Source organism: Schistocerca serialis, chromosome 2 (assembly GCF_023864345.2).
Source record: "Schistocerca serialis cubense isolate TAMUIC-IGC-003099 chromosome 2, iqSchSeri2.2, whole genome shotgun sequence".
Classification (NCBI taxonomy): domain Eukaryota; kingdom Metazoa; phylum Arthropoda; class Insecta; order Orthoptera; family Acrididae; genus Schistocerca; species Schistocerca serialis.
Window position 1 is genome coordinate 797,491,058 of NC_064639.1, and position 24,860 is coordinate 797,515,917.

A 24,860-nucleotide genomic window follows, 5' to 3' on the forward strand; every position below is an offset into this window, starting at 1 on the left:
AACTGTGTCATTCACTGTATGTAAGCTGACTGAAAGTTGGGACGTGCCATGTATTAGTACTATTGGGTAATTAACGGTATGAAAAGCTCATATGCCTTTACTTGAGTTTGCTCTATATTATTAAGTTTGCTGTTCCTTGATTAAACAGAATCCATAGCCTTGTGTTTAACTGTGATGCTATTTGTTTTCCCTTGGTAATTCACGGCCGTGTTCTTGAAGAATTGTGACTTTTGAATGTTTCTGGGCTCCCTTGATTTATTATGGCCATTCTCATTGCAAGAAGTGTAAAAGCTTTATATTTAAATGTAATAGTCCTGTTTTTACTGGTCAGCCATGGCCAGCCTTGCTTAACGAAAATTTCTTTATTGGTATACTGTTACTGCCATGTCTCTCAGTAAAATTTCATCTTGTATTGTGTAAGTTAGTTAGTTGTTCATTAATAATGGCCACTTGCTTGAGTTATGTTGCTTTTCCTTTTAAAGGTTAATTTAACTGTTTTTTAATGGTCAGTTATGGCCATCCTTGCTTAATAAAATTTGCAGATTCAACTGCCAGTCAGTCAAGGACAGTCTCTCAGTAATGTACACTTCATATCATTTGAGCTATTTAGCTGTTGGTCAGTAACAGCCGCTTGCTTACTATTATGTTATATTTCCTTTTAAATATTTAACTTTTTCTACTGGTCAGTCACAACCATCCTTGCTTAATGAAAATTTGCAATTTTTATACTGATACTGTCAGTTAGTCACAGTTGTCCTCTCAGTAAAATTGCACCCTGTATTCTGCTGAAATTGTTGAATTGTTTGTAATTTTGGATCATAGCCATTTTCTGAAGAAATTGCTGTTAATAACAGTTCCAGCCATTGTTCTCAATACTGTGAATGAAATGTTTGTGTTTTGCAACTAACTGAATTTGCTCAACTGTGTTTCAGTTGACCATGGCCATTTTGCGTTGTAATAACTACGTTAAATTTATTTTTAAACAACAGAAACCCCAGGTTGGAATATCAGCAGTGCAGGAAAAGACAGACTGCTACTTACTATAAAGATGTTAAGCTGCTGAGAGGCACAATTAATAGACACTTACACAAATGCTTTTGGCCACAGCCTTCATCAGAAAGATAAAAATAAACACATACTATTGATTCACACAAGCAAGTACACCTCACACAAACATGGCCACTAACTCCAGCAGCTCGGACCAGAATACAACTGTCAACAATATGGAGGGGCAGGGAAAGAATAGTGTAGTGTGTGTGTGGAGGGGAGGGGGGGGGGGGGGGCAGAAGTGCTGTCTGGCAGAGTGTGCAGGGACTAGACTGTCTACAGGCACAGTATAAGGAAGTTGTGGGGCAGGGAGTTGGGGAAACAGAGCCAAAATTTGAGAGAACTGGGGAAAGATAAACGGGAGCATTGGCAGAGGATGGAAAAAAAAGAGGGTGGAAGACAAGAATGGGGAGGAGGAGCTTGGACAGATGGGGTGGAAAGTGATGGGTGGAAGTTTTTGGGGACAGTATATTACTGTAGGTTGAGGCTGCAATACTTACAGGAAAGCTGGCAGTGGATGGGAGGATCCAGATGGCTCAGACAGTGAAGTAGACATTAAAATCGAGTCTGTTAAGTCCAGCTGCATGTTGTGCCACAGGGTGGTCTACCTCGCTCTTGGTCACAGTTTGGCAGTGGCCATACATCCTGGTGGACAGCTGGTTGGTGATTAAACTAATATTAAAAGCTGTGTAATGATTGCAGCAGAGCTTGTATATGACAGGGCTGTTTTCACAGATGGCCTGGCCACTGATGGAGTAGGATAAACTTGTGACAGAACTAGAATAGGAAGTGCTGGGTGGATGGTTGGACAGGTCTTGCACCTGGGTGTTCCACAAAGATATGATTCTTGTGTCAAGAGGTTGGGATTGGGAGAGGCATAGGGATGGGAGGAATGGACTAAGATCATGTGGAGATGGTGTGGGTGACAGAACACCAGTTTAGGAGGGGTGGGGGGAAAGACCTAGGGTAGCATGTCCCTCATTTCAGGGCATCAGGATAGGTAATCAAAGCCCTGGCGAATGATGTGGTTCAGTTGTTCCAGTCCAGGCTGGTACTGGGTGACATAGGGGGCACTGCTTTGTGACTGGTGCTTGGGGATGTTGGGAAGGTTGGGGGTGTGAGGAGATATTACACAGGGGATCTGTTTGCAGACTAGGTCTGGGGGATAGTGCCTGTCTGTGAAGGCTTTGGTGAGACCCTCGGCATACAAAGCAAGGGAATTCTCGTCACAGCAGAATATGCCGTCCTCTGGTTGCCAGGCTATACGGGAGGGATTTTTTGGTGTAAAAGGGATGACAACTGCGGAAATGCAGGCAATGTTGGTGGGTCGATGAGTTTAATGTGGACTGAGGTGCAGATGGAGCCATCAGAGAGGTAGTAGGTCAAGATCTATGAACATGGCACACTGGTTCGAGGAGGTCCAAGTGAAGTGGGCAGGGCAGAAGGTGTTGAGGTTGTGAAGAATTGAAGACAGGGTGTCTTGGTCCTGAGACATATCGAGCAGATATCATCAATGAACATGAACCAGACTAGGGGTTTGGCATTTTAGGAGGCTAAGAATGTCTCCTCTAGGTGGTCGATAAACAGGTTGGCATGAAAGGGTGCCGTGTGGGTGCCAATGGCCGAGACATGGATTTGTTTGTATAACTTCCCTTCAAAGAAGAAGCACTTGTGGGGTTAGGATAAAGTTAATAAGATAAATGAGGAATCAGGTAGTGGATTTAGACTCTGTCAGTAAGACTATGAGCAAGAGGGATGTTGATGTATAGGGAGGTGACATCAACAGTGACAAGTAGGGATCTATGGGTACAAGGCCGGGGATGGTGGAGAGACGGTAAAGGAAGTGGTTGGTATCTTTGACTTGGGAGACTATGATTCGGGGCAATTGGTTGGAGGTGTTCGTCAATGAGGGCTTAAATTCTATCAGAGGGGCACAATAACCAGCCATAAAGGGCCATCCATGATTCTTGGGTTTGTGAATTTTGGGGAGCATGCAGAGGTGGGTGTGCGAGGCATCATATAGATGAGAAGGGAAATAGATTAAAGGGAGAAGTTTAAACATGTATTGAAGATTGTGTTAGGGTTCTGGGGTGGAATCACTGGCAGATTTTATACTGGAGGAATCAGATAATAACTAGCGGAGGCCTCACACACCTTACTAACTTTATCCTAACCCACAATTACTTCTCCTTTTTAGTGAAAATTTACAAACATATCCATGGCTCAGCCATTGGCATCCACATGGCACCCTCTCATGCCAACCTGTTTGTGAGCCACCTAGATGAGACCTTCCTAGCCTCTCAGAACACCAGACCCCCTAGTATGGTACATGTCCATTTATGATATCTCCATGATATGTACTCAGGGCCATGACACCCTGTCTTCCTTCCTTTACAACCTCAACACCTTCTCTCCCATCCAGTGACCCACGTTCCTAGATCTTGACCTACTCCTCTCGGATGGCTCCATCAGCACCTCAGTCCACATTAAACACATCACTCATCAACATTACATGTGTTTTTGCAGCTGTCATCCCTTTTACACCGCAAAATCCCTCCCATAATGCCCGGCCACCTGGGGATGGCATATTCTGCTCTGACAAGGAGTCCCTTACCTTGTATGCTGAACGTCTCATGAAGGTCTTCATAGACAGGCACTATTCCCCAGATGTAGTCCACAAACAGATCCCCTGTGTCATATCCACTCACACCCCAATCATCCCACTATCCCCAAGCACCAGACACAAAGCAGTGCCCCCTACATCACCCAGTACCACCATGGAATGGAGAAACTGAACAACATCCTTTGACAGGGCTTTCATTAACTATCGTCATGCTGTGAAATGAGGGATATCCTACCCTAGACCTTTTCCACCCATCCTCATGTAGTGTTCTGTCCCCCCCCCCCCCCCCCCCCCCCCCAATCTACATGAGATCCTAGTCCATCCATATGCCTCTCACCATCTCAACCCCTTGAGACAAGGATCATGTCTCTGCGGAAGACCCAGGTGCAAAGCCTGTCCAACCATCCACCCAGCACTTCCTCTTCTAGTCATGCCCCATCAGTGACCAGGCCATCTGTGAAAGCAGCCATATCATATAAAAGCTTTGACATAATCATTACACAGTTTTTTATATTGGTTTGAGTACCAACCAGCTGTCCATCAGGATATACGGCCACTGCCAAACTGTGGTCAAGAGCAAGGTAGACCACTCTGTAGCACAACATGCAGCTGAACTTAATATGCTCGACTTTAATGTCTGCTCCACTACCTGAGCCCCAGGGATCCTCCTATCCACTACCAGCTTTTCTGAACTGCACAGATTAGAATTATCCTTACAATGCATTCTCTGCTCCAGTAAGTATCACAGCCTCAACCTATGGTAACATACTGTTCCCTAAACTTCCACCCAACAGTTTCCTTCCCATCTGACCAATACCCTCCTCCACTCTCGTCTCCCACCCTTTTTTTCCCACTCTCTGCCAATGCTCCCACTCATCTTTCCCCACTTCTCTCAATCTTCGCTCAATTTTTCCCACCTCTCTGCCCCACAACTTCCTGACGCTGTGACGCTGCATCTGTCTAGTCCCAGGACACTCTCCCAGACAGCACTTCTCTCTCCCCCCCACACACCTACACTACCCCTTCCCAACTCCTCCAGATTGCTGCTTCCATTCCATGTGACAGTTGCATTCCAGTCTGAGCTGCTGGAGTCAGTGGTCATGTTTGCGTGAGATATACTTGCTTGTATGAATGAATGGTGTGTGTTTCTCTTTCTTTTCTTATGAAGGCTGTTGCTGAAAGCTTATGTGTAAGTATCTTTTAATTGTGCTTGGCTGCAACTTAACATTTTGTTCATTTTGCTGTTAGTCAGCCATGGCCATGTGGGGTAAGGAAAATTTTTAAAAAATAATTTAACTGAGACTGCTCTCTGGAATTAGTAACTTAAAACCTTTTTAAGAAAAAAGTGATTGTTCTAAATTTGCTTGAGACAAGAAATTTAATGCAAGTACAGATTTAATTGAAACTGTTGTATTTCCTAACACAAGAGCTTTAATTATAACTGTTTACTGGAATTAAGAGCTTTTTTAAGGAAGGAAGTGTTTTTACTGCTGTGTCTTTTTTGTGTTTTGAGAAAAGCTCAGTGATTGCCACTTAGGAACCACAATGTACAAGGAAACCAGCTCCACGGTTAAGTGCCACTCATCCTCTCCCCTTATTGGCTGTGTTTCCGCAATGTTAGTAGAAACTAAGCACTATCATGATTATTACAAAGATTCATTGTTAGAAACTAAAAGTAAATATGTGGCCACAGTGTTAAGAAACTCTACTAAAACTAGTTCAGATGGCAGGGAGAGTTATAAATAGCTCTAGGGATTGTAAGGACAAATCAATTAGCGATGTTACCATAAACTATAAAGAGAGTATCATCAGACCCAATATCAGATCACAAATATTTTTAATGAGTACTTTTCTTCTGTTGGAAAATCCATCGATGAGCGCTTCAGCAATCTTCATCATAGATATAAGGGCATTCCAGTCAAACAAAGTGTATACTTCGCTCCAACTAACAGAAAGGAAATAAAATACATAGTAAGGTCACTAAAAATACAAAATCAGCAGGCTATGAGGGACTGTTTATCAGCACATTAAAACAGAGTATCCACAACATATCTAATGCCATGGCCAGGGCAGTAAACAAAATAATTGCACTAAGTTGTTTCCCAGACAGTCTAAAGAGAGCACAAGTAACCCCAAATTCCAAGAAAGGTGAAAAATCTAACATTGAAAACTACTGCCCTTTCTCAATCTTATTTGCATTTTCTAAGATGGTTGAGAAAATATTTATACTAGATCAATGACATTCCTGAGTCAACACAATGTAATATATGAAAATCAGAATGCCTTTATGAAAAACAAATCAACTTCTGTAGCTGCAGCACAATTAATAGACAAAATAATAACTGGGGTAGAATATAAAGAATATGCTACAGGTGTGTTCCTTGATCTAGAAAAAGCTTTTGCTTGTGTCAATATCACCGTATTACTTCACAAGCTGTGGACTCTAGGCATTAGAGGAACTGGCTACAAGTCAATAAAATCAAATATGAGCAACAAGAAACAATTTGTGCGGCTTAAAACAAAATGTGGCACTTTCAAATCCAAAATTACTCATATCAAATAGGGAAGGTTCTCTCTTGGAATCCCTCCTTCTCTACGTTAATGATATATAGTACTGTTCTTCTAGCTCTGAAACAATACTGTCTGCAGACAATATATCAACAGTATGCAAACACAAAGCCTACAACAGTCTGTAGGTGTTGTGCAACGCCGTAACCAATGAAATAGTCAGGTATTTCAATGAAAGCCTTCTAAACGTAAGTAATTCAAAGACTGCAACAATGGAACTGAACACCAGGAAACAAACACAAATAGGTATGAAATTATCTATAGGAAATGGCATTGTAAGAAGGGAAAGAGTGGACAAAATTCTTGGAAATAACATTATTCAAAAGGGGAAAAAAAGACAAAATTCTTGGGAATCACAATCCAGGACAACCTCAAATGCAAAGGATGTCCTTCCCACTATCCTTCCCACTCCTCACACAGTGGTATTCCACCCTCCACCGAACCTACACAATATACTTGTCCATCTTTATACAACCCCTGCAATCCCTTACCTCATGGCTCAGACCCCTGCAATAGACCTAGATGCAGGACCTGTGCCATACATCATCCCATCAAATGCAGGGCTACCTGTGAACCCAGTCATGTGGTCTACAAGCTAAGCTGCAGCTACTGTGCTGCATTCTATGTAGCCATGACAACCAACAAGCTGTCTGTCCGCATGAATGGCCATCAACAAACTGTGGCCAAGAAACAAATGGACTGACTCCCCGGTTGCAGAACATGCTGCCAAACATGATATCCTTCATTTCAATGACTGCTTCACAGCCTGTGCCATATGGACCCTTCCCACCAACACAAGCTTTTCTGAATTGCGCAGGTGGGAACTTTCCCTGCTTTACATCCTACATTCCCATAACCTTCTTGGACTCAACCTTCATTAGTCACTGTCCTCAGCTGTCCAGCCCCTTCTCTGTTCCCATTCCAGCACTTCACAGCTGTCATTCCACCACAACCACCCAGTCTTTTTATTTCTCTCCTTTTCAGCTACTTCCTCCCCGCCTCTCCCCTGCCCTCTGTATAACCTGCAGCACTTCACTGTCTGCCACCCCCACCATACTATCCCTCCCCCTCCCCATCCCAGCCTACTTCTTACTCCCACCTAGTCGCCACTCCCATCATGCTCTGGTGCTACTGTTCACAGTGTGGTTTCAGTTGCCTGAGACTGCAATTGTGTAAGTTGTGTTTGCGTGTGCGTGCGTGTGTGTGTGTGTGTGTGTGTGTGTGTGTGTGTGTGTGTGTGTGTGTGTGTGTGTGCGTGCGCATATGTGCGTCTATTGTTGATGAAGGCCAATGCCGAAAGCTTTAATTGTGAGAGTCTTTTTGTTGTGCCTATCTGTGACTCCGCATCTCCACTATGTGGTGAGTAGCAACTTTTCTTCTCATAATATAGTTCCAGATTTGCTAGAGGAAAGATCTTCCAAAATCTGTATCAAAGGGATCAAAGAAATAAAACATAGCGAGTGATTGAACAAAACATAAAAGAAAATGTCTCCAATCTGTTACCATAGAAAGAGTTCAAATTGGCAGAGGAATGGAGCAGTAAAAATGACATATTAGGCTCAGCAGTAACTTAATGAATCAGTATGGACACATGTCCCATCATTTCAATTTCACTTTCATTTTGGGCATAACTACATATTACACTCCAGACTGTTCTCTGATATACTCATATGTTTTCCTGTCTCTCCTGGCAACTCCAAATATGCACATCTCTATCAGTTTCTGAGTGATTTCTGCATTTAAAGTCCATGCCACAAAATCAAAATTTAAAAATGACTGACAACTTTATTTCTAGGTACACTGAAAGCATAGTTCTAAAACCCCTATTTCGTTAAAAAACCACCACAAGCCATTTTAGTACCCTCTTTACTTCTTTTTCTCTTCATTCAGTTGCTGTTTTCCACTGTCTGCAATTCGAAAACTTGACAGCTAGTCTTATGACTTGTTGCTTTGTACAATTTCATTTTATTATGTTGGCTCTACATTATTTTGGTCTCATTATAATTAATTTTCAAGCCTGCTTTTAAGCTGGGCTGCCATGCATGGCTACAGCTTCTCTACCCTACAGGCACACAATAAAATATCATCAACAGATAAAAGTGGTTCAGACATGTCCCATTAACATACTATATCCCTTCATCATTTCCCCAGTTTTACGATCTGAAAATTTCCTTAGAACTGCTGAGAAGAGTTTTGGTGACGTTGGAATCTTTTTGCTGTAATCTGCATATTTTGCTGACTCAATATTTACTTGCTGACCTAACACACAACTTACACGTCCATCTGAGTGCTGGACACATTGATAACCAAAATAAAAGAATTGAAAGAAACTACAGTTTTGTCGATTACATGATAAATTTTGCCACTTTAAAATGTAGTGGTGTAAGAGACATTAAAATATAAAGCATAAAAGGGCAATTTGTAAAGCATGAAAGAGCAATTTGTCAATGTGTACATTTTAAAAACACACTTGAGGATTATTCTTGAATGGGTCACACAAGTGATTTGTAAGCAATGTCCTTTGTAAACTGATTGTATTTCCCCAGTACTCTACCAGTAAACCAAAGTCTGCCATTGCTTTCACCATGACCGACCTATGTGGTCATTCTATTTCATATCCCTACAAAGTGTGACATCCCAGCATTTTTTGTGAGTTGACCGATTTCAGCTGTGACTCACTCTGTGGTATTAAAGTCACTGGAAAAAACTTCTTCTTCTTAACTGAAGATACAGCAAAAGAGAACATGATATATTTATTCCAAGTTCCATTATTCTGTATGTAAAATAAATGACAACTTTTTTCACTCTCAAACATTACATTATTCTGATTCACACTGTAAAAACACTATCACAATTCTAATACTCTAATTCATAATATAATTTTATAAGCATCACATGGCCAGTCAAAGCTATCAGTTATACTTAACCAACAAAATTTTATGGCTCAGAATACTTCATTTTTATTTTAGCTACAACTATTCTATGAAAACCAACTCATGGTTATGAAATAAAAAGTGAAGTAACCAATTTTTCATAACAGTGCCTAGTGGAGCTACATCTCCATTCAGATACTTACCCAGAAATGTAAGCAAAATAATTGGGAAAATGAATTGTTAGGCCACATGATGAAATTTCCATATATGATGGATTTTGAAGCACCTGGAAAGAACAAAATCATTTTTGATACAGCATGGTGAATTAATAAGTATCCATTATGTACAACTTTTGAATGTTGCATGCTTTTCTTATGGTGAGAGACTATATCCAACAAATGTGTATCACATAAGAAATTATTTCACTACACAATGGAAATACCTGCTATTCATTTGCATAATTGTATTGCTTAATGATGGTGGCAAAATATTCTGAAAGTAAAATGGTCCTACATTTGGATCACCAGAAGCAGACTACTCACAATGATGTCAACAGGAGAAACAAAATTCGTGTTCTATGTGTTGGAGCATGTAATGGTAGATCCCTTAATTGAGTAGGCAGGACAGTAAATTTTAAAAAGGGAAGTGCAAAGGCTGAAGTTAAATATAGCAGAAATCAATGAAGTTATGTAGCAGCAAGATCAGAACTTTTGGAAGTGACTACAGAGTATAAATACAATAGCAAATAGGGATACTGCATGATTAGTTCTTGTTGTTGTTGTTGTTGTGGTCTTCAGTCCAGAGACTGGTTTGATGCAGCTCCCAATGCTACTCTATCCTGTGCAAGCTTCATCATCTCCCAGTACCTATTGCAACCTACATCCTTCTGAATCTGCTTAGTGTATTCATCTCTTGGTCTCCCTCTACGATTTTTACCCTCCATGCTGCCTTCCAGTACTAAATTAGTGATCCCTTGATGCCTCAGAATATGCCCTACCAACCGATCCCTTCTTCTAGTCCAGTTGTGCCACGAACTCCTCTTCTCCTCAGTTCTATTCGATACCTCCTCATTAGTTATGTGATCTACCCATCTAATCTCCAGCATTCTTCTGTAACACCACATTTCGAAAGCTTCTACTCTCTTCTTGAATAAACTATTTATCGTCCACGTTCCACTTCCATACATGGCTACACTCTATACAAATACTTTCAGAAACGACTTCCTGACATTTAAATCTATACTCGATGTTAACAAATTTTTGTTCTTCAGAAATGCTTTCCCTGCCATTGCCAGTCTACATTTTATATCCTCTCTACTTCAACCATCATCAGTTATTTTGCTCCCAAAATAGCAAAACTTCTTTGCTACTTTAAGTGTCGCATTTCCTAACCTAACCCCCTCAGCATCACCCGACTTAATTCGACGGCGTCCCTGTCCAGGTAATCTGCTAAATGACCCGGTCTCACGCAGATGTTGGTACACAGCACCAAAGGTCGTATGATGCGAGATACGGCGCTTAGGATGTTGTTGTTGATAAACACGCTGTGCAGCTCATCCGTTGTGGTGCACTCGTAGTACACACCAACCACATCAGTGTACTCACTCCAGGTGTATTGCTCCATTAGTAAACAGGGACAATGCACTACTACACTGGTGGACACCAGTTGCCTACAACTGAAGAGCATAATACGCCCTCTAACAACTGAAGATCATAATACAGCCTCTAACAACTGAAGATCATAGTACGGCCTCTAACAACTGAAGAGCATAATACGGTCTCCACCGATTTAAATAATTCTCATAGGAAAAAATGACATTAGGGAAAAATATTTGTTTTGACGTCTACTACTACCTCCCAGAGTTTGTCGGTTTAAATACTTTTCACCCTGTATACTGTTGATAATATCAGTCCTGTTTGTAGATATAAGGTCCAAAATATTTCCATTAAGTGTGGGCTGTCTTCTAAGTGCTCAAGACTGCTGACCATGCAGTTCTCCACATATAAGTTTATTCTTATATTATACTACTGCTAAATGATCCTGTATGGCTCGGCAGCACTCAAGTTTTTGCATTACTGCTTGGGTTCTTATAAGTATTTTTTGTGCAATTTGAACACCTGTGCACTCTAAATGAATACATTACATTTAAATTGGCTTACTCATCACCACCCAATTCTAACTTGTCATCATCACTGTTCCATGGTTGAACTCTGTCTCAAGATTGTGCTGCTGCCACTGTTTTTCTCCTATGCACACCTCCAAACCTCACTGATCTTCACCCTTTTGGTTACCAGGTATCTTAGACCATACTTCATCAAGATCCCTACTAAGCACCACAAGGTTAAATGTCCCTATTTCTCCACAATCACAGATATTTGTTACTTGTCTCCCTATTTGTGTATGTGGATGGTGTAAGGGCCATGCCCAGTTCTGAAGTGCACCATTCCCTTAATTCACCATTCCCTTAATTTGGGCATTACCCCTAAAATCACTTGCACTCAGTCGAATGTGCCTCTACTTAACCAGTAGCATGCTGCTTTATATCATACTTAAATGTGTTAAAGTAGATCCCCAGTATTGCTTTGACAGGTGTTCAACTGAAGGCTCCAGTTAGTCTGATGAGTACGCTCCTCTGCACTCATCTAACAATGGATTAGCAGTTTACGAATCACAGCTGATGTACCCATACACTGCCCATCAAACTAACTATGGTATTGAAGGCAGAGTTGTGGTATGCCATAACAGCATGCAACATTGTATTGTATGGTATTGTCTTGCAGAAACTTGTGCATAATTTTAATTACTTTTCATGCTGATAGTGTAATATGTGTCATAAAATTTCTCCTTTCATTGAATTGGACTCCTCAACATGTGCAGACCTTGCTGTGCAATATAGAAGTGTTATTAAATCTAATCAGAGGGATTCCGGTCTGAAATAGCTGGCCTTTGAGTAGTAAGTAAACAGTTTTGGGTGTTGCTATGGCTAACTTGAGATGAGCACTTATGGAGCCTTATATATTTTTTTCCAGTGTGCCAGTTTTGTTTCAGACTGAACTGCTTCATACTCTCCTTTAGCTCTTCTGTGCGGTTGTAATCTTCTTCCTCTTTCTTCCTGTCCTGTTGAACATTGGTACATTCTCCGTGTGGCCTTAAGCCTCAATTTAAAGTGCTACAGCTCTGTGCTCCATGGTGTTTTAGCTGGTATAGTCACTTATTTCTTGGTAATGTAGATTTCTTGAGCCTTTTGAAAATGCTTTGTAAGCAGCTGTGCATCCAAATCAATATGCAGAGCTATCAGTCTCACAGAGGCAACTACATCAGCACAAAGGTCCTCCTAGTCTGCTTTATGAAGTTTGATCTTTATCAACTGCAGTAAGTTTGACTCCCTATTGTTATTATTGGTGCACTGTAGTTAATGTTCAGCCACACTGTGATTACTCAAAGTACTGAAGCACCTCCCACTTTGTAGCTCTGTTTACTGCTGCTGCTGCTGCTGCTGCCACCACTGCCGCCGCTCTGTTATATCTATAGTGGTGTCCACTCCAACTCTCCCTTCATAAATAGGAAGCAGTTCCTGGACATCCAGAACTATTAGCTTTCATTATATTGGTCAAAGACATAAGTGGTGCTGGCTTTATCTGCAATAATAATAATTTTACATCAACATTTGGAAAAAATCTCACTTAGCTTGTTTAGGAACAAATGAAGAGACTTGGATTAAGGTATATTTTTTTGGGTGTGGTTAGGCTGTATGACAGGGGCTTGAGTTCAATGACTGAATAGAGTAGCAACGATTATATAGAGTGAAAAGCTTTGTTGAATTAAGACTGCTTTACAGCAAAAAACTGTTTTTCAATACTCCATCATTAATATGACAAGCAGATATCTCCAAATTGCTATGTGATGGTTTTAGGTATGAAGTTATACTGTGTACTTATTACTTACCCCTTACTCTCTTTAACCAAATTTTTGATAAAGAGCTTACATTTTTGTTCAAGCTTGCACTGCTTGTACTTAATGTTTTATTTAATACTAAGTTTCATGGATGTTTTGTTTATGGAAGACTTAAAAAAAGAAAGAAGAAAAAGGCAGAGGAATTTGCAAGTTTGAAAACCACAGTAGTCTGGAGGTATATTTATGATACTTTTGTAGTGTGGCCTTATGACAAAATTACATTAACTCTAATTTTGACCCATCTAAATGCAGTCCATGACAACATTCATAGTTGCCACCCATTTTTGGCATTTTTAAGACATGGACTTACATCTAAAAAAAAAAAAAAAAAAAAAAAAAAAAAACCTGCAGCCATAATTCTCATGCTTTGATTATCTTTAAACCTCTAGAGCACATAAAATGTACGAGCAAGACATACCTATTTGTATAAAGTCTATGTATCCACATCACAGCCATTACAAAGTCTCAGGTGTGCTGAGAACCAAATATAAAAAGTGTAAAAAAACAATGTTTTAAAAATTAGCAGTAAGATTTGTGAGCATTTCAGGAGGTAAATGAAGAGAGAGAGAATTAAATGAATAGAAAAGGAGAAAGAACAGAAATGGCGATAATAGCTCATGATTAAAACAGGTATATGTATATAGGAGCACTCTCTAGATGAGCCAATGGAATCATTCATTATTGAGCATGTTGAATGTTAGGGGAAGGGTGGGAACAGTGAGACGCAAAAATTGAAATCCAAATTACACTTTTAAAAAACTCTTTATTGGTTTAATGTCTTATGGTAACCATGTAACTGTGCTTAAGTATGTTCAAAGTGGTACAATAATATTTTAATGTATTGTCTTTCCTTTTTAAAAAAAATTAATAATGAAAGTGTCTCACTGTACCCATGAATTTTTAATGGTGTGTACAGTGAGACAGTGCCTCAAATTCTAACGAACATCATAAGAAGCAAAGTTGATCTCCAATGAAACAGCAGATTGTTGTCTTTTTGTCTTGCTATGTGTTGTAATAAGGTTAGACAATAACATTTTTATGCATTTTGTGTCAATGAACGAAATATCTGGAACTACAGGCATCACAAATTTGTTCTCTAGTTTCCTAAGAAATGTAACTTAGCATTTGGATGACTTTCCTACAATTGAGAAAATTTTTCAAACACAATATATTTTCTTTTTTTTCTCAAACTCTACTAAAACAAAGTCACCCATCTTCAACTTTTATGGTCCTGTCTTCCTCAGTTGCGTGTAATATTACGGTATATTATTAATTTTTACTTATGGACCGTCTGACAGCAACTGAATAAAACACAATTTTAGTGCCATACACGTTTCGCCTTTATTTTCTGCAAGGCATCATCAGTGGCAGGTTGCGTGGACAATTTCCTACATATTACGCTACTGTTGCATTTTTGGTGTTGTTCTTCTTCTTATGAACGCCAATTTGCGGTTTTTTTCCCCCATTCCACAACACTATGCACTGAACGCTTGTTTTAAAGCAATGTTCTGGTTTCTGTTGAACAGAAAGTCACCCATCTTCAACTTTTATAGTTTCTGTTGAACAGAAACCAAAACATTGCTTTAAAACAAGTGTTCAGTGCATAGTGTTGTGGAATGGGGGAAAAAAACCGCAAATTAGCGTTCATAAGAAGAAGAACAACACCAAAAATGCAACAGGAGCGTAATATGTAGGAAATTGTCCACGCAACCTGCCACTGATGATGCCTTGCAGAAAATAAAGGCGAAACGCGTATGGCACTAAAATTGTGTTTTATTCAGTTGCTGTCAGACGGTCCATAAGTAAAAATTATTAATATACCGTAACAAAGTCACCCACTTTGGGTGAGCACTGTAAGTTTTCAGAGTTAACCATTTTCGGTTCTGGAATCAGTTGTCTGATCAAAGGTCTCATCATCTGAAGAATCTTGCAAAATTAATCCACTTTCGTCAGCATCAGTTTCATCAAATAGGAATAAAGCTCGCTTTGCTTTAGGTCATTAATATCTTTCCGTTTCCTTTTCATTTGTAGTTCATTCCTTTCTGGTGTATCGGTCACAATCATTGTTCTTCCTTTAGACCACTGGCAACTGCAACTTTTCCTTGGTTTTGCCTTTGGGAAACCTCATATGTCTTCTAGAGAGAGATAATACACTGGTGCAGATTTTCCATGTGATTGTGAAGAACTGGATGCTACAGACTGTGCTTCTTCACTTTCATCATGTGATGGGTATCCCACATCAGTTACAGGTTTAATGTCTTTTTCAGGTGATGTGTGTCTTTCCACGCTTTCATTTACAGGTCTATCAGTAACAGAGGAAGGAAGAAACTCATCCTCATTGAACACATGGCGATCTAAAGGAAATATTCCTGTCTTTTTAAATCTGGCAATGATATTGACAGACGTCATTCCTTGGGGATATGCTATCCCCACACAGAGAGCAACATTGTAAACTGAATATGTTTCACCTGGATGAGACATCATTAACAGCAGCGTCATAAATTGTGTGGAAAGGTTTCATGACACCCACATCAAAAGGCTGCAGTTTATTGGTGCAATGAGGTGGAATTGTCAGAATCGTTATCCCATTCTCTTTGCACAGATCTATTGCCTCTATTGAGAGGTGGCTCTCATGATTATCCATCAGTAACAAAGATGGATTTGCTTTTGAGCTGGCAGAGAACTTGATGAAGTGATGAATGACCTTCACAAAACATTCTGAGTTCATCCAGCCTCCTTTAACGGCAAGACTTACTGTGCCAGCAGGTGCTACTAACATCATATGATCTTTAAAATTCACATGTAGAAATATCATGACAGGGGGTAGGCTGTTACTGAGAGCATTTACAATACAACATGTCGTGACCAGTATTCCACATTCTGCACTGGTTGCCTTGTTAAGTTATTTCATAGCCTTTAAGGCCAAAATTTTCTGTGACTTCTACACCATTGTTGTTCCAGCTTCATCAAGATTGAAAATACATGATCCATCAGCAGAATTTGGATGACATTTGCTTCTTCCAGTTTATCAAAGAATTTTGACACATTAAATTTATTAAAGCCTGTAGCTCTAGATAAGCTGCATCCTTCCGAGGTTCGAAGAGACAGTTGAGGGAATCTCTGTTGAAAACCTTTCATCCAGTTGATAGATGCTTTCTAACTTTCAGTCCAGGTTTTGGGTAAAACAATTTTATTTTTAATACCTAATTCATAAGCTGAGGTATGGCAGTCATTCATAGTAAGTCCATAAAACATTTTAGAACACACAACTAGATATTCACACAAACTAAGCTCCAATTCTTGTGGAAAAATGTGGTTCACTGAATAGTTGGGACACTTGTTTGAAGTGTTATCCTCACGATATTTCTTAACGTATTGACTAACTGTTTGAAAGGATAAGCCTTTCAGCTTAGATGCACTTCTGATGCTCATTTTACTTTCGATCGCCAGTGTGACAGCTTCCGTCATTGAAGATTCTGAAAACCTTCCTATTTCCTGATCAGTCTCCTTTCTCGTGGGCATTTCATAACCTAAAAGAAAAGTTTGCACACTAAAATCTACTGAAATCACTGTTTTATACAGTAAGCACGCATTGTCATAAACAAGCACTGGGAACAGTCGGACATTTCTCACTGTACCCTCATTATTCATGTCTCACTGTTCCCAATTGCAAACTTTTTTCAAAATGGCTCCAAACACATTCAGCTTAAAGCAACATTTCAGTGAAGGGGATTTATGTCTCTTGGAAAAACCATAGTTTTGAGTGACTAATGAAATGATTTGAAAATACCAATGGTCTACTCAGAAACCAGCTACGTAAATTTGGTAAAAAGATACCTTTCTTACCTCTGAGCACAAATATACCAACAATGAAATCACAACAAGAATGTCAAGTATGAAACATGGAAATCCATAGACTAAATAATAATGGTTACCACATTCACAGTAGGTAATAACAACTGAAACCAAAATTCTAGAGATAAAACTAATGTCTCACTGTTCCCGCTGTCTCACTGTTCCCACTCTTCTCCTACTCATAACAGCGCAAAGTAAAAGAATTTATCTGTCTTTATCTCTCTCTAATAATTTTCTACAAGAATTAATTTATCAATAACACAATATGCTACAACAATAAAATCATTACTTACAATTCCAGAAGCTTCATCAAGAACTCTAATGCCAATTTCTAGTATTTCAATAACCACAAGTTTCTTTATACAGTCTCTTTCTTTCAAGATGCGAGCAATTGCTGGCATTATCTGCTTTACATCGCCTTTGCTCCCTGTTTCAATAGCACCCACATACATTACAGGGATCCCAGGGCTGTCAAAGCAACAAATCATAAGAATAAATGCATTAGAAATTGTTATAGATAAAAGCAACATTTACAAAAGTAACCCAAGCATGGAAGATCAACATGATAATTACATATTACCCAAATAATGATGTAGCAGCAGATGAATTAAGGCTGACAGCAGCACAGAATATCTGAAGAAAATATCTTGGGCTTTTATTTAAGACTCTTGTAGTTTTACTATTTCAGCAATCCTCTGTGCATATATGCTTTTGAATTTGATTCATATGAGTGATACTCTTCTCAAAAGAGAGTGTGTTTAATGAATTTACGTGTATGTTTCCTTTTTTTCTTTTAACAAATAGTGCTATTTATGAACTTTATGACACAATCAAACAACTAAGACATTTATGACCTAAAGTCATACAAATAATTAATTGATCACAGTCAGATAAGCTCACTGCACTCTTTAGCTGTGGTATTTAGCATCATGTTGTAGAAAACCCTGCCACCGTGTATCTGCTGCAGTATCAGCTACTACACATTCTCAATTCTCAACTATAAGGCTCTGCATTACCATGACATACTGCGTTAACCATCTGCTAAAATCCAGAATCATCATTGTTTGCAAGATGAAAGTAACTGAACTCAGTGCTGAGAAGTTGCAAAGGTATTGAGAAACACGGAATTGTGAGGAGGAGAGGATGTAGGGGGATCAGGGAATTACTTCAAAGTCTAAATTCTGCTCTTTCTGTCATTTTCTAGAATTGTGTGCCAAGACAGGTTACAGAGCTGAAAGGACCCATAATTTCTCAGAGAAGAGAATCAACTTTTGCAACTGAATGAGATGTCTAAGGATGTATTCATAAAAAATGGGTCAGAAGTACCTAACAAATTGATAGCAGTATGCTAAGACAACATCCCCTACACCATAATGTTGTCTCCACCATCCTATATTTTTTCAACAATGCTGCAGGGTGTTTAGTTTGTGGAGTATCTTCCTGGACATGCCAAAGTCCATACATTATTTTGAGAATTTGTTGACCTATAGTATGAATTATTATTTCACATCCTGCTATTAATCAACTGTCTCGCAACTTGCCAAGAAGACAGAGGAACAATGTATGATTACTATGGTTCGCTGTTGCTCACTTACTGTGTGCCCATACATCACGACAACATATTCCTGAAATTTGATGTCTGCAGCTACCTAAGCTGTAATCACAATTACAGAAATGCAAAAGGGTGTCAGAACTGACTGGGCAACAAATGTGGAATTAATCTTCAATAACACAGTTTATTTCCACAAAACACGACCACAGTTTGCTTTGATGGGCACTGAATACACACAGTATGTAATAACTACAAGAAAGACTCAATGAAGGCACATCATTAATATCCTCACACTCAAATTAGTAACTTCCAAGTTCCAAGTTAACATTCACAATGATCACACCCAGAAGTAAATTTCTAAGTCTGTAGTAATTTCACTAGATCCAAATTCTAAATTCAAAACACCAAAGAAAAATGCCAGAAGTCTCAAAGTGGGCACACAAAACCATATAGGATAGCCCAACTGCTGCAAACTTTAAGTTCACAAACTGTACAATGTGCACTATTTGCTAGTTATTAAGATAATTTGCGATGTAAAGCTTCCAGATTCAATAATTATGTCAAAAACATATAAATCTATAAATGTAAAGAGGTATTAACAGAACTAGTTATTAATCTTACCAGATTCTGTTACCAGTGTAGCTTTTCTATGACTCCTTCTTCAGAGCTACAGCATACACATACACTAACATACAACTAAGCAGCTACATTGTTCTGGCTAACTACATTATGCCAGTACTGCAGCTTTACTGGGCACAGGGTTTCTCAGACCAGTCAAACTGCAGTGACAGCACAATGTAGTCAGCTGGGACAGTGAAGTTATACAGTTGTAGGTGCGTATATCAATGGATAGATAACATATCTACTCACCAAGTAGTGGCAGGGGAACACACACACACACACACACACACACACACACACACACACACACACACACACACACAAAATGTTTAACTTTTACAATTTTTTAGTGCCAGTGGCTCCTTCTTCTGGCAGAAGAGTTGAAGGGAAAGGGGTACAGTTCAGAAAAGTCATCCAGAACCAAAGGGATGAGAAGGAAAGACTCTTTCAGTTCAGAAAAGGTACCCAGAATCCTGCGTCAGGGGAAACTTACCGGAAGTGGTGGGAAGGTAAGACTCTTTCCTTCTCATCCAGTCCAGTACGTCTCCCCTGACCCAGGATTCTGGGTACCTTTCCTGAACTGTACCCCTTTTCCTAAACTTCTCCAGTCCTTTTCCATCACTCCTCTTCCTTCCCCTTCAACTCCTCTGCCAGAAGAAGAAGCCACTGGCTCCAAAAGCTTGTGAAAGTTAAAAGTTTCTGTGCAGGTGTTCTCCTGCCGCTGCTTGGTGAGGAGATTGTTTTTTCTATCCATTTACACTATATTGCCAATAATTGATTATTTTCATAGTTGCATGTGTCTGCAATCTACAGCTCTGATGGAGAACTAACCAAAAGCTAGAAATGCTGTCATTCTTCTTTATGTGCCTGTTGACTATTCAGCACCTCATCTGCTCAGCAAGATGTTACCTTTACTCCTTAAATTATTTTTATTCCACTAACGGCTATTTATTACCATATTTAATGACTAATCTCTACACCATTCTATAGCAAGTGATGTGCATTATCCATTGACAACTTTCTGGTCCCAGTATCAAGGTTTGTTCATTAAATATTAATTGTCTAATCAATTAACTAATTATGTATTTCAAAAACAAGACTAGGTGAATAGCTCCTAAATTTGTCATCATATAAATTAATCCTTTACACCATAAACTGCTACTTGGAATTTCCTTTCCAATACTGTATTTGGGTTTATCATAACTGAACTGGGACAGGTACTTCTGGAACCGCTCTGGCTCCTAAATGGACACAAACATTGACAGCTAGCTTACAAATGGTTAAGTCCACTGTACTGTGCTTGACAGGACACATCACGAAAGTGGGTGACTATAGTATCTGTAGCACACCCAGTGATTTTGGAAAGAACATTTCAGTGGTGATGGAGACCAGTGACTGCTGAAATACTCTCTACTTTTTTATACAGTTGATGCTGGACAGGTCTGATAAAAGTTAAAAATTGTAGCATATAATATACAGCTATACTTTTTTATTTTTATTAAAGACTAACAATTTCAGTCAGGAAAAGGTATTCAACTGTGTACTCCACAACTGCAATAACCTATGAAACTCTTCAAATATTCCATTCTTAGTACTGGTGGCAACGTGCAACAGTAACATCACTTAAACCATGAAACTAGCTTTACAAACTAGTGACGTAACTGCTACACATGATCAGTAGTAATAAGAACGGAATATTTTAATCTTTAAAAATCATTTATTTCTGGAACAGTCATATATAATTTCAACAAGATACAAGGGTCATCGACTAAGTTATGTTCCGTTTCTATTTCTATCTGCGGCAGCGGTACAACCGCAGTTCCAAGCATGCGCAGCAGTTACTCTGACTCAAGGAGAAGACGTGTATACCATTTTCAGATCGCTGCTGCTGATGTGTGCTTTGTAGTGCTTCTTTATAATGTCAGCCATAATTGAAAGTGCCGCTGCATGTGAAATCAGATCTGTGATTCATTTTCTAAATGCAAAGAAAATTAAACCATGCTGTGTTCGGCCATGATTTACCCATTCCTTCCAACATCATTGCACAGTCACATCGCAATTTGCCGATTACTCCAACTGGTTTCTTTGAGCCCAACCGCATGCCCTCTCTCAAATACTGACATCTGCTTATGTTATTCATCCACGTGTCTGCGAGACGTAGTTACTCTACAACTGAGTACACAAAATGAAACAATTTTACACATCCTTCTTCCCACTTTTACTTTAGTCCCTAGAAATACACTATTCCACATTGGTGCTGGGTCAGCATGGTTATGTACGGATTGGGCATTGTCCTTGCTGTCTGCCCCCCAGACGGAATACGTGTACCCCAACTATCTGCTGCGTGAAGGGTCCTTCGTGTGTAAACAAGCGACACTTTTTACAAATATCTGCAAATCATGCAATTGACACAAAGACTTGGGTACCAGCCTGGTATTCACTAAGTGGGATGTTGGAAACCACCTAAAAATCATATTCATGCTGCCCAGCACACCAACCCTTGTTGTTTGATCTGGAGCCGATGCATCTCTCTGTCCCAGAAGAGGTACTTTAATGTGTATGGCTATCAGGGCGAGTCCCACAGAAGTAAATTCTTAGACATAAAACCTAACCGCTGACCAGCTGCCACAAAGATTATGTCCAGCTCATTCGCATATGTGATCAATGAATCTCTGCCTATCAGGATTCTGAATCTGGTCATTTGCATGATCTGGCAACACTGTGTGATGCAGAAGTGTCTGGTTGAAGTGTTATCTTCCGCTTGAGCTGTTACAATGTTGTATTTTCCCATGGTCTAGCTGCAAACATCATGGTTTAAGTTCACTCAGTCCTTAATTTTTCAACTGCATTTTGGCTGGCTGTTAAAGGTCTCAGTCTGATATAACCTCAAAGAGAATTTGCTTCACTTTCTAATCCACAATTAATAGCAAAATCTTCCATGAAAGAGCTGAAGGCTATTTATGTTCAAGAGTTCCTGCACTTTACAGTGGCCACTAGCCAATCAGCACTGGCTGTTTGCCACTGGCAGCCATTCGACCTGATGAATGTGAGTGGCACACCTTGGACATGTTTCTGCTCTCACAACAGTAAGCATAAAATTATTACTTATTGCAATTTGATTTTCCATGCGAAGTAACTTCAATAAACTGAGTGAACACCATATAGTTATACAGGGTGTTACAAAAAGGTATGGCCAAGCTTTCAGGAAACATTCCTCACACACAAATAAAGATAAGATGTTATGTGGACATGTGTCCGGAAATGCTTAATTTCCATGTTAGAGCTCATTTTAGTTTTGTCAGAATGTACTGTACTTCCTCGATTCACCGATAGTTGGCCCAATTGAAGGAAGGTAATGTTGACTTCGGTGCAATCTCATCATCAACACAGATTTTCTGTGAACGTTTGGGCAGGCATTGTTGATGATGTCTTGATTGGGCCCCATGTTCTTCCACCTACGCTCAATGGAGCACGTTATCATGATTTCATACGGGATACTCTACCTGTGCTGCTAGAACATGTGCCTTTACAAGTACGACACAACATGTGGTTCAATGCACGATGGAGATCCTGCACATTTCAGTCGAAGTGTTCGTACGCTTCTCAACAACAGATTCGGTGACCGATGGATTGGTAGAGGTGGACCAATTCCATGGCCTCCATGCTCTCGTGACCTCAACCCTCTTGACTTTCATTTATGGGGGCATTTGAAAGCTCTTGTCTGCGCAGCCCCGGTACCAAATGTAGAGACTCTTCGTGCTCGTATTGTGGACGGCTGTGATACAGTACTCCATTCACCAGGGCTGCATCAGCGCAACAGGGATTCCATGTGACGGAGGGTGGATGCATGTATCCTCACTAACGGAAGACATTTTGAACATTTCCTGTAACAAAGTATTTGAAGTCACGCTGGTACGTTCTGTTGCTGTGTGTTTCCATTCCATGATGAATGTGATTTGAAGAGAAGTAATAAAATGAGCTCTAACATGGAAAGTAAGCATTTCCGGACACATGTCCACATAACATTTTTTTTTCTTTGTGTGCGAGGAATGTTTCCTGAAAGTTTGGCCATACCTTTTGGTAACACTCTGTATAACATGTGTATATTGCTCTGAGTGTATTTATCAGCTGTCATCTTCTTATCTGAAGTTCTGGTATTTCCTTTGCAAGTTAAGAATTGGATTTTGTAAACTTGAATGTTATGAATATTGTTTTAATGTTACAGAATAAAGTTGCAAGTGGAAAAAGCTAACATCTGCAACATATTGTTCGCTTTGTGGGTGAAGTTAGCAGAGACAGCTCGAAACATTTGTTTTGTGCGTGGGGTGACTGCTATCACAAAAATCATGTCAGAAAAGGACTTTCTTGTTTCAGGGAAGATCATTCTGGAATGACTGATTCTCCACTTCAGGAAGTCTTGATTTTTGTTGAACTGCTGTCATTTAACCTTCATGTGACACTTGCAATCAACAGCCAAGGTTCAGAAGTCAAGCATAAGAGTACTGCATGCTCATGAACCATGGACCTTGCCGTTGATGGGGAGGCTTGCGTGCCTCAACGATACAGATAGCCGTACCGTAGGTGCAACCACAACGGAGGGGTATCTGTTGAGAGGCCAGACAAACGTGTGGTTCCTGAAGAGGGGCAGCAGTCTTTTCAGTAGTTGCAGGGGCAACAGTCTGGATGACTGACTGATCTGACCCTGTAACACTAACCAAATTGGCCTTGCTGCTGTAGTACTGCGAATGCCTGAAAGTAAGGGGAAACTACAGCCGTAATTTTTCCCGAGGGCATGCAGCTTTACTGTATGATTAAATGATGATGGCGTCCTCTTGGGTAAAATATTCCGGAGGTAAAATAGTCCCCCATTCGGATCTCCGGGCGGGGACTACTCAAGAGGATGTTGTTATCAGGAGAAAATAAAACTGGCGTTGTACGGATCGGAGCGTGGAATGTCAGATCCCTTAATCAGGCAGGTAGGTTGGAAAATTTAAAAAGGGAAATGGATAGGTTAAAGTTAGATATATTGGGAATTAGTGAATTTCGGTGGCAGGAGGAACAAGACTTTCGGTCAGGTGATTACAGGGTTATAAATACAAAATCAAATAGGGGTAATGCAGGAGTAGGTTTAATAATGAACAAAAAAATAGAAGTGCGGGTAAGCTACTACAAACAGCATAGTGAACGCATAATTGTGGCCAAGATAGAATGAAGCCTACGCCTACTACAGTAGTACAAGTTTATATGCCAACTAGCTCTGCAGATGATGCAGAACTAGATGAAATGTATGACGAGATAAAATAAATTATTCAGGTAATGAAGGGAGACGAAAATATAATTGTCATGGGTGACTGGAACTCGACAGTAGGAAAAGGATGAGAAGAAAACGTAGTAGGTGAATATGGATTGGGGCTAAGAAATGAAAGAGGAAGCTGCCTGGTAGAATTTTGCACAGAGCATAACTTAATCATAGCTAACAATTCGTTCAAGAATCATGAAAGAAGGTTGTATACATGGAAGAACACTGGAGATACTAGAAGATTTCAGATAGATTACATAATTGTAAGACAGAGATTTAGGAACCAGATTTTAAATTGTAAGATATTTCCAGGGGCAGATGTGGACTCTGAACACAATCTATTAGTTATGAACTGAAGGTTAAAACTGAAGAAACTGCTAAAAGGTGGGAATTTAAGGAGATGGGACCTGAATAAACTGAGAGAACCAGAGGTTGTAGAGAGTTTCATGGAGAGCATAATGGAACAAT

General features: G+C 39.7%; 1 protein-coding gene across 2 annotated transcripts in view; it reads right to left on the reverse strand.

Moving 5' to 3' along the window:
- The window catches only part of LOC126458033 (uncharacterized), a 99,589-nt gene that overhangs the window by 18,815 nt on the left and 55,914 nt on the right, over positions 1–24,860 (reverse strand). For both annotated transcript variants that reach the window (XM_050094824.1, XM_050094823.1), the window contains exons 8-9: positions 17,214–17,388; positions 9,315–9,397 (exon numbers count right to left, since the gene is read on the reverse strand). In XM_050094824.1, the coding sequence (XP_049950781.1) occupies positions 9,315–9,397; positions 17,214–17,388 (258 nt within the window). The remainder of the gene's footprint in view (positions 1–9,314; positions 9,398–17,213; positions 17,389–24,860) is intronic.